This window comes from Oncorhynchus mykiss, chromosome 12, assembly GCF_057628025.1.
Source record: "Oncorhynchus mykiss isolate SJ-2025 chromosome 12, ASM5762802v1, whole genome shotgun sequence".
NCBI lineage: Eukaryota > Metazoa > Chordata > Actinopteri > Salmoniformes > Salmonidae > Oncorhynchus > Oncorhynchus mykiss.
This window is the reverse complement of record NC_143033.1, coordinates 63,862,491-63,873,069: the sequence shown is the minus strand read 5'-3', so window position 1 is coordinate 63,873,069 and position 10,579 is coordinate 63,862,491. Positions and strand designations below refer to the sequence as shown.

Here is a 10,579-nt window from a genome sequence, read left to right as displayed (position 1 = left end):
TAAGTCAAGGGGTTTTAATACTTTCTGAAGGCACCAAGTGGGGTTAGGGTGGTGAGTTTTCCCTTACACTGTAAAGAGCTTTGGGTGTCTAAAGTGCCATGTAAGTCCAATTAATCATAATAATTATTACATGTTTGAAGACCATGCCTTTGTACTGAGACAGAAACAGGTACAAAATACCAAAAAGGTGTACTGTCAAGTTAAATAAATGACTATAGTAAGTTCCTAGGTGCCAAATAAAGTAAACGGGTTGAAGTTTATCTTAAATCAGGCAGAAATAAACACATTTAAAATGAAAATAAACATTTATGTGAAACTGTGTACGTTTTCAAGGTGTGTCAATTTGTCTGTCTTACATGCCATTTTAAAAACAATGCTGATATTGGAGTAAACCTATTTTGGGTTAAAACAAGTAACTGAGTAAGGGAAAACATAATGATAAGCTTTCATGCTGAGTTTGAAAAAGACATCCGATTACCACTTTACATTTAGAACGGTTGGTTTTATTATAGCTAATAAATAAAGAAATCATTGTGATAAAAATGGTGCCGCGTTCACTTACTAGTCGGAACTAGAATTTCCGACTTGATGATTCGTTGAACGCGGCACGTGCAGAACTACAACCATTTAGCAAGCCAGAAATGTCAGTATCCTAGATCCGACTACCATTTGAACGCAGCATAAATGCATGTCTCTCGTCTGCCCCTGCAAACTGGTCAGCATACGCGTGATCCACTCCCTCATCTGATTGGTCAAGTAGGCGGGCCTTCTGACTTTGGCAACGACTACAATATTCGTACCGCGCAACATATATTGTATTGTTCCTCGCGTTCTTTTGTAAAAACCAATTATAAATAGACCTGAGAGAATTGAAGAGAGGTTTCGCGGCCATACTAGAATCTTGATGTGAGGGTTACACGTCATTTTCTTCTTAAGACGCCATTTTTTTAGAGCGGCTGGTTGGATCGCATGTTAGCACACTCCCTCCCTCTCCCCACTTCCTCGCTTTCTCTCCCTCTCCAGTGCGCACACACACACATACGCAGTGTCTGCTAATCCAACTCTTTCTAAAAGCCAATTTATGTTTGACCCGAAATGTGGTCAGAGACTTCGTATGACGGGTGTGACGCAATTGCGGAGCCACCAGAGGAATGCAGAGGCCAAATCATGCGCTGTACCACATCGCCGTGCGCCTCTCAAATTTTGTAACAAAGCGAAGGGCTCTGTATAGCTCCGCATTGACAAGATTGGTTGAGGGTAGGTGGGAGCGGGAAGTCCAGTATAAACACTAACTCACTTCCTTGACAAATTCCTTCACAATAGCTCGGCTCAGCTAAGTACAAGAAGTATGAAGGCCCTGATGTCTGCGGAGGCAGCATCGTAGTAAATGCTATACGGCCACCTCAGATGCAGACTGACCAGCCTTTAGTCATATACACAGAGAACATTCTCAGACAGAATACAGTGTAGCACAGGCCAAAAGGGTACATTTGGGAGCAATGCAAGATACATTTCGATTAAAGAGTGCAGATATATGCAGGGTTGGGCGGATTACTTGAAAAATGTAACCATTACCGTTACTCAATGCTGCAAAAAATAAAGTAATCAGTACCGTAACATTTTGGATTACTCATTTCTGAATCGGGAGAAATAAACAGACCCTGAGCAGAGGGGGAAAAAGAAACGTGCAACTCTATGGAATCTAGATGACTGTCTGATTGACCAGTGGGCTAGGTGCAAAACGTTTTATTCAAATGTTTTGACTAAGAAATGTGTATAAATATAGACTTAATTTCAGAGCGGTCTGTCATGTACCAATACAGATAAAAACAACCGAGATAAAACAAACAAACAGCCAACATGTTGACCTAAATTCTATACCATCTGCTAGTTTATACATATTAAAGGAAATTCCATTAGCCCATTGTTGAAATAGTCCCAAAATGTTTTGCTTGTCATCAATCAAGTTGTCAAGATATGTAACTTTGCAATCAAGGGATTGCTTCTCTTTCTCACAGGTAACCTCTTAACAAGTCTTCATCCCATTCCCTTAATTTCTCTATCTATAACATCCTTCAGCCTTGCTATGAACTCCCCTCTTCCCCCGAATAAAAAAAAAAAGAAATGCTCTCCTATTATATGGACATTTCCCGTATCTATTTCAACAACTCACAGGAGTTAAAATGTTCACAGCTGTGCTCACTTATAACTGTCCAGAACTCCAATTGATGCTTGTAACACACACACACACCCACTCTTCATGAATGGCCCTTTTTAAAATGTCCTTTCCTCCTTTTCACTCTGTGTCCACAGTATTTGCAGTAATCTCAGTATTGTCAGCTGGGTCAGGAGGTACTGATGGTGCCCCCCTGTGGAAAAAAGAGATAAAAAGAGAAAAAAAACGAGAAATAGGTTGTGACATGAATGAAAGATGCAGACAGACCAGTGATCTAAAGTACCCCTTAATTCGTTTTTGGGGGGGTATCTGTACTTTACTATTAATATTTTTGGCAACTTTTACTTCACTACATTCCTAAAGAAAATAAATGTACTTTTTACTCCAAACATTTTCCCTGACACCCAAAAGTACTTGATACATTTTGATAGGAAAATCGTCCAATTCACACGAGTGAACAGCCCTGGTCATCCCTACTGCCTCTGACCTGGCAGACTCACTAAACACAACTGCTTTGTTTGTAAATTATGTCTGAGTGTTGTAGTTTCAACTGTTCTGCCTTATTATTATTCGACCATGCTGGTCATTTATGAACATTTGAACATCTTGGCCATGTTCTGTTATAATCTCCACCCGGCACAGCCAGAAGAGGACTGGCCACCCCACATAGCCTGGTTCCTCTCTAGGTTTCTTCCTAGGTTTTGGCCTTTCTAGGGAGTTTTTCCTAGCCACCGTGCTTCTACACCTGCATTGCTTGCTGTTTGGGGTTTTAGGCTGGGTTTCTGTACAGCACTTTGAGATATCAGCTGATGTACGAAGGGCTATATAAATCAATTTGATTTGATTTTGATTTGATAGTGTGCCCCTGGCTATCCATCAATAAACATTTTTTAAATTGTGCAGTCAGTCAGTTTGCTTAATATAAGGAATTTGAAATTATTTTTACTTTTGATATTTAAGTAAATTTGAGCAATTCCATTTACTTTTGATACTTAAGTATATTTAAAACTAAATACTTTCAGACTCAATTAGTATTTTACTGGGTGACTTTTACTTGAGTCATTTTCTATTAAGGTATCTTTACTTTTACTCAAGTATGTCAATTGGATACTTTTTCCACCACTGAGACAGACACAGTTGACAGACATGCATATTACACATAGTACACAAAGCTGGAATACATTCACGCACAGTACACATTCTTAAACTGTGGTGGCACATACAGTGGGGCAAAAAAGTATTTAGTCAGCCACCAATTGTGCAAGTTCTCCCACTTAAAAATACGAGAGAGGCTTGTAATGTTCATCATAGGTACACTTCAACTATGACAGACAAAATTAGAAAAAAAATCCAGAAAATCACATTGTAGGATTTTTAATGAATTTATTTGCAAATTATGGTGGAAAATAAAAATTATGGTCAATAACAAAAGTTTATCTCAATACTTTGTTATATACCCTTTGTTGGCAATGACAGAGGTCAAACGTTTTCTGTAAGTCTTCACAAGGTTTTCACACACTGTTGCTGGTATTTTGGCCCATTCCTCCATGCATATCTCCTCTAGAGCAGTGATGTTTTGGGGCTGTTGATGGTCAACACGGACTTTCAACTCCCTCCAAAGATTTTCTATGGGGTTGAGATCTGGAGACTGGCTAGGCCACTCCAGGACCTTGAAATGCGTCTTACGAAGCCACTCCTTCATTGCCCGGGCGGTGTGTTTGGGATCATTGTCATGCTGAAAGACCCAGCCACGTTTCATCTTCAATGCCCTTGCTGATGGAAGGAGGTTTTCACTCAAAATCTCACGATACATGGCCCCATTCATTCTTTCCTTTACACGGATCAGTCGTCCAGGTCCCTTTTTAGAAAAACAGCCCCAAAGCATGATGTTTCCACCACCATGCTTCACAGTAGGTATGGTGATCTTTGGATGCAACTCAGCATTCTTTGTCCTCCAAACACAGCGAGTTGAGTTTTTACCAAAAAGTTATATTTTGGTTTCATCTGACCATATGACATTCTCCCAATCTTCTTCTGGATCATCCAAATGCTCTCTAGCAAACTTCAGACGGGCCTGGACATGTACTGGCTTAAGCAGGGGGACACGTCTGGCACTGCAGGATTTGAGTCCCTGGCGGCGTAGTGTGTTACTGATGGTAGGCTTTGTTACTTCGGTCCCAGCTCTCTGCAGGTCATTCACTAGGTCCCCCTGTGTGGTTCTGGGATTTTTGCTCACCGTTCTTGTGATCATTTTGACCCCACGGGGTGAGATCTTGCGTGGAGCCCCAGATCGAGGGAGATTATCAGTGGTCTTGTATGTCTTCCATTTCCTAATAATTGCTCCCACAGTTGATTTCTTCAAACCAAGCTGCTTACCTATTGCAGATTCAGTCTTCCCAGCCTGGTGCAGGTCTACAATTTAGTTTCTGGTGACCTTAGACAGACAGCTCTTTGGTCTTGGCCATAGTGGAGGTTGGAGTGTGACTGTTTGAGGTTGTGGACAGGTGTCTTTTATACTGATAACAAGTTCAAACAGGTGCCATTAATACAGGTAACGAGTGGAGGACAGAGGAGCCTCTTAAAGAAGAAGTTACAGGTCTGTGAGAGACAGAAATCTTGCTTGTTTGTAGGTGACCAAATACTTATTTTCCACCATAATTTACAAATAAATTAATTAAAAATCCTACAATGTGATTTTCTGGATTTTTTTTCTCATTTTGTCTGTCATAGTTGAAGTGTACCTAAGATTAACATTTACAGGCCTCTCTCATCTTTTTAAGTGGGAGAACTTGCACAATTGGTGGCTGACCTGATACTTTTTTGCCCCACTGTACATACACACCAGTGGAGGCTGCTGAGGGGAGGATGGCTCAATAATAGCTGGAACGGAGTAAATGGAATGGCATCAAACACATAGAAACCATGTGTTTGCTACCATTCAACTCATTCTGCTCCAGCCATTACCATGAGCCCGGCCTCCCTAATTATGCTGCCACCAACCTCCTGTGATACACACAGACCTACCCAGAGTAAGGTGGCGGGGGCGCGTCATGCTGCCCACTGCGTGTCAGGGCTTCGCCGTAGGAGGGCAGTCCTGGAGCGATGATCCCAGCCAGAGGCACTGTCTCTGGGGCAGGCTGGCCATCCACAACTATCCTCACTGGAGCACTGAAACATTACAGAAAAGTCATACTAGGTTAGGCTACACACAAGTAATTTTGCCCACACACACACACCAAATAATGGGAAAACTCAGGGTCCATCGTTCATTTCTGAAATATTGTTTCTGCTATGTAGGGCTATCCAGGATTACATATGCCTATTTTATCATGTTGCTACCTTATATTGGCTACTGTAATTAAAAAATAATAAAATACAATGTACTTTATCATATATGTTGCTACAATGTAGTGCTACCAGGGATTACATAGGCCTACTTTATCATATGAAATTTGCTGACAGGTAGGGCAACCAGGCAGATGCCTTAGGTTAGGTAGGCTATACTATACAGACTTACACTCTAAGATCGACACAATAACATACATAGACACAACACACACACTCAATCTTACCTGCCTGCTGTCCTACCAGCTTTGTTCTTGTAACAGTAGCAGCCCAGCACCGTGGCTATGACAGCAGACACTAGAACAGCCAAGATTCCTGCCACTAGACCAGACACATCCACTCTGGGAGCTGTATCTAAAGAACCAACACAATAAATACATTTGCAATGTACATTATATTAATATTATAGCCTGTGCGATGATAAATCATCAATGCTAGCATCATCCATAGAAAAACACGAGGACAGTAGTGAGAATGTAAATGTCAACATTGACTTCGTATAGGTTTATAAATGACCCCCCACAAAATATCTTACTGTGACTGCTGGAATATGTGTTCCAAAATACATTCTGGGGAAAATAGAAAATTCAATTAGTCAATTAATTGAACAAGCTTACAGTATTCTTAATGTGTGTAAATAAAACAATTTCCAACAGACTTTCATGAAAGGTACCAACACATTCACTGCCCCCTTCCCTCACCGTTTGGGGTGTGTCCTCAAACACCTCCCTGGCCTCCTCGTAGGTGCACACCTCCTCTATGCACTCCCTCTCAAGGCTGTCTGGCGTCACCAGCTCCAGGTCCCATTTGTTCCAGAGCAGCGAGCGAGACAGGTACGAGGACGCAGACTGTTGTCCCAGGAACACTGGACCCAGAAAGAGAGAGAAAAAGAGAGAGAGACATTGTGCGAGAGACAGAGAGGGAATAAGACAGACCGAGAGAGGATATTCATGAGAATAAGATTGAGGTTGATATAATCGCAATGGTGTCAGAGATAGAGACAGAGCCTCTTTCTCACACACACACACTAGCAATCATTTATCACAAGTCTGACTTCGACAGACAAGAGAAAAGTCAGTATTGAATGGATAACCTCACAATCAGATGGAAATAGAAAGAGTGAAGCAAAAGAACAATTGCCTAACACAGTGGTTCCCAAACTGTTTCACTCTTCTATCATTGGGGAACACCTCCTCCCCTACACTGTCCATGACACAAACTGGTCACACCCCTCTTGTTTGAGAGAATTTTGCACATTTCAAACTTATTTCCTGTAATTCTATACATTATTCCATGGGGTGGTGACTTTTTGGACATTTTAAAGCACATTCTTTCAATTCTACACATTTTGCCATGTGGTGGAGAAAACATTTATGAGTTTTAAAGCAAGTTTCCTGCAATTCTACACATTTTGCCATGTCTTGTATGTGTTCATGTGATAACTGAGTGACAAACATTATAACAAAATCAATGGGCAAAAAAACCCTGTTTCTGACAATTTATAAATAGCTTTCTAAAGGTTTGCATGACTGACATGACAATAGGACAATTGCTGATTCACTATCCAATCACAAAATTGCACATTTTGCATTCTACCATGACAACTTTCAAGAGTAAGTTGAAAGCCCAACATAGTTCCTTAATGCCTCACAGCTTGGGAACCACTAGCCTAATATGACCCTACATGAAAATAAAGTGAAAGGGGGTAAACTTGCCTCCAAAATAGTTTGAACTGAATGCACATTTGGACAGACACATTCTCTCCCTCTCAGTGCTAGTGTGCACACTTGAGAGTGTTAAGGACAAACAGACTCAGTGGCATGTATTCATGGATGCCAAGGGAAACCAGGCAATCCCCCCCCAAAAAATGGACAAAAAAAAAATAAACATTAAATAATTCACCTTTAGTCTCTCTGTGTTTCATAATTCTTTCAATTTTGCAAGAAGAGGCTGAATGTACATCATCGGAGAAAGCATCAGAAACAGTGCCCCTTTGTCTCTGTATGTGATGCCCATCTATTTGATGCTGTCTGGTCAAAAAGTGTATGACATTGTTGCCGCCCGTAGCATTGAACGCAAGGGAAGCCAGCAAACATTTGTCCTCCCTTGAAAAAAAAAAGTTGTATAAAACAATAACAAATCAGCGCTAAGCTAAACTGAGTGAGATCAATTGTGAATGGTCCTGGCACACAAAAAAAGTGTCAAGGGAAGCCAGTTTGGATTTGGCTTCACACCAATCACTGACAGAAAAATGTGAATTGTTGTCGTTGTCCTCCAGTGGCTAGCTAGCTAAAATTGGCCCTTTCCTAACTTACCTATTGATGGAGAAAGGGATTTGGACTTGTGGTTTTACTTCATTCTCCGTACTGGCCAATGATTATGACAGAGATTCTGATCCAACTATAAATTCATACATTCTGCCCCTGGTCCGAGAGGATGAAAGTTCAATATGTAGCTAGATGTAGTAGGCTAATGTTAACTAGCTGGCTCATTGTTGCCCATGAAGTTAGCGAGCAAGCATTTTAGCCAGGTAGCCTAGAACAAAAACTAAAAATGTGTAGTGTATGACAAAGTCATAGACAATATCATCAACATCAAGGATGGCATTTTTCTACAAGTAGGGTGAGTCAACATGTTTTTTCTACTTACACCACACACACACACACACACACACACACACACACACAAATCAGAACCATCATATTTAGCTTACGTTGATTGAACAAAGTTGTTTATTGTTATCTTTTAGTTGTCACTGTATTAGACTAAGCATAGGTGATTTGATGATATTGAAGCTGAAATGGGCAGCTCCTGTTTCTTTGCAACTTGCGGTAACTGTTCGTGGTTCTAAATCAATAGTTGTTTAGTAGTCAGAAAATGTCGGAAACATTAACTTGCTTGACGATGCTGTAGGTCATGTAACTGTTTGTTACATGCAATATGCTTTGTGGACTTCATCAGACAGAGGTTACTCTCCGGGTTTGTGATGAAACAAAAGGTGTGGTCGAATTTATTCTGTCACTGTCTCCTTATTGTCTCAGCCCTAAGCCTATGTATCACGGTGGCAAGGCATATGAACTAACAGGTTATACAGCAAACAACACAATTATCACAACACATAGGTTGTAATATGGATTTTTTTTTTCTGGCTTGGCTTCCCCAGTGATTTTACCCACACACTTGTACTGAACAGATGTGTGTTTACCTTCATTGTGGCTGTAGACTACTCTGGCCCAAGCCAGGGGGAGCAGCGACAGCATGCCAATACATATCTCTGCCAAGCCTGGCATTTCTCAAGCAGGAGCGACAACTGAAACAACATGTATTTATTAATTATTGCTCTAAATTAATATCCAATACTCAACACATTATTCAGTGATTTTTTTTTATGTAAAAAGGGCGCACACACACACCAGAAAAAGGTGATACTGAAAATCAGCCATTTTGTTTGACTATGTCGCCCTCTAGAGGCGCAGTTTAAAACGAAACAAGAGCTACTTTTAGAACGTTTCTATGTAACAAAATTGAATCACATAGGAACAAAAACCTACACTATAGCGTATCGTAGCCCTACTTATAGTAGGTAGGCCTACTTAATAATAAGAAATATAAAGAAATCACATTTTATTTTTCTATTTTAACAAAATATTTGTTCGGCTGCATTGGGAAAAGAGAAAGTACAATTAACGATAATTAACTAGCATAGCTGTAGTCATATCGATAATAAACAAATGGCCAGTGATGTCAGCCCAATAATTTTGGTCGAAAATAATTGATCGTTTAGCCTAATTCGTTAAAACAAGAAAATATTATCCTTACCTTGTGTCTTTGGTGTTTCCGCCTCGAAGCTTGTGAAAAACTGAATATTTAATCCTCTATTTACAACTCGCTCACCCAGGCTTTCCTTGACTTAAACAATTACTATGAGCTATTATATGCTAATTAAATTGTTTATTATAAGGTTTTTTTTTGTGCTAATTTACGACAGGTAAAACATCTACCCAAATGTACCTATCAGGCAAACACCCTGCCAAAACGTCACACGACATGACATACCTGTTTTACAACATGCCTTATGCTCATGGGGGTGTGAGGGCAGAAAGGGGGAGTTTCCTGAAATTGTGTGAGCGTCAGTGTGTGAAAGAGAGGAAGAGAGATCAACCAGGATCTTGGGTACACATATCCCACATGCAAACAGTTGCCATCATGTCACCTTAGCCTATGATAAAACTATAATTTTCTGTAAATTAAAACGTTACAGATTTGTTATGTTTACTATTGTAACGACATTCAATACTATGCTATAGCCACAGGCAGGGGGCTAAGGTGAGAAATGTATGACACCTGGGCCCTGTCATTGAAACAGGAGCCTTATCATCCATTCATGGGTATGATGGTAAAATAGATAACCCTTGGGGCAGTGGACTTTGGTATTGTATACTTAATACTTAGATGTTGACTTATATAAATTACAAGCAATATACAGCATACATTGTTAATATTTTACATTTACCTCGGCTTGATTACATTTATCAATAAAAGCAGCCTCTAAATGGCATAAGCTGCTCATCAACAGTAATGTTGGGCCCGGCGTTATAAAACAGGGGAAGGTGGTCAACCCCCTTGTCCCCCACTGACCTGATTGCAGCAAGCTTGTCTCTTTGCTGCAGAGCTGGTCTGGTGTCTCGATTATCAAAGCGGATGATCCTGGAAAGAATGGGGAAGTTTTCCAGAGACATTGTTGCACAGAAAAGTTCTCTGCCAGTTTCTGCATCCCACAGGGTTTCTGTGGATTCCCCACTGGATCTGAAAACACCAGCAAGGATAAGAACCCCAAAGTATGCATGTAAATGGTCCATATCCTTCCATCTCTCTCCAAAAACATGCCTTCCCTCCAAATTAGTGCAGTCCAGAAGTACAGAGTGCGAGAAAAGCGGGAGACAGACAGGTTCTTGGTGCTATGTTGAAACAGCAGGCCCAAGGAGGAGGAAGACAACCTTCTTGTTTAAGTATTACTTGTTTTCACCTACACACACCTACACTTTTATTACCCTCGGG

At 40.6% G+C, this 10,579-nt stretch overlaps 1 protein-coding gene across 1 annotated transcript; it reads right to left on the bottom strand.

Annotated features, from left to right (window-relative positions):
• Positions 1 to 9,618, bottom strand: prrg2 (proline rich Gla (G-carboxyglutamic acid) 2). The gene is made up of 7 exons (XM_021624373.3): positions 9,341 to 9,618; positions 8,727 to 8,831; positions 6,223 to 6,386; positions 6,057 to 6,090; positions 5,749 to 5,875; positions 5,201 to 5,344; positions 1 to 2,369 (listed from the first exon to the last, which is right to left on the bottom strand). The coding sequence occupies exons 2-7, from the start codon at positions 8,809 to 8,811 to the stop codon at positions 2,297 to 2,299; spliced, it is 627 nt and encodes a 208-aa protein (XP_021480048.2). The 5' UTR covers positions 8,812 to 8,831; positions 9,341 to 9,618; the 3' UTR covers positions 1 to 2,296.
• Positions 9,619 to 10,579: the final 961 nt, after the last annotated feature.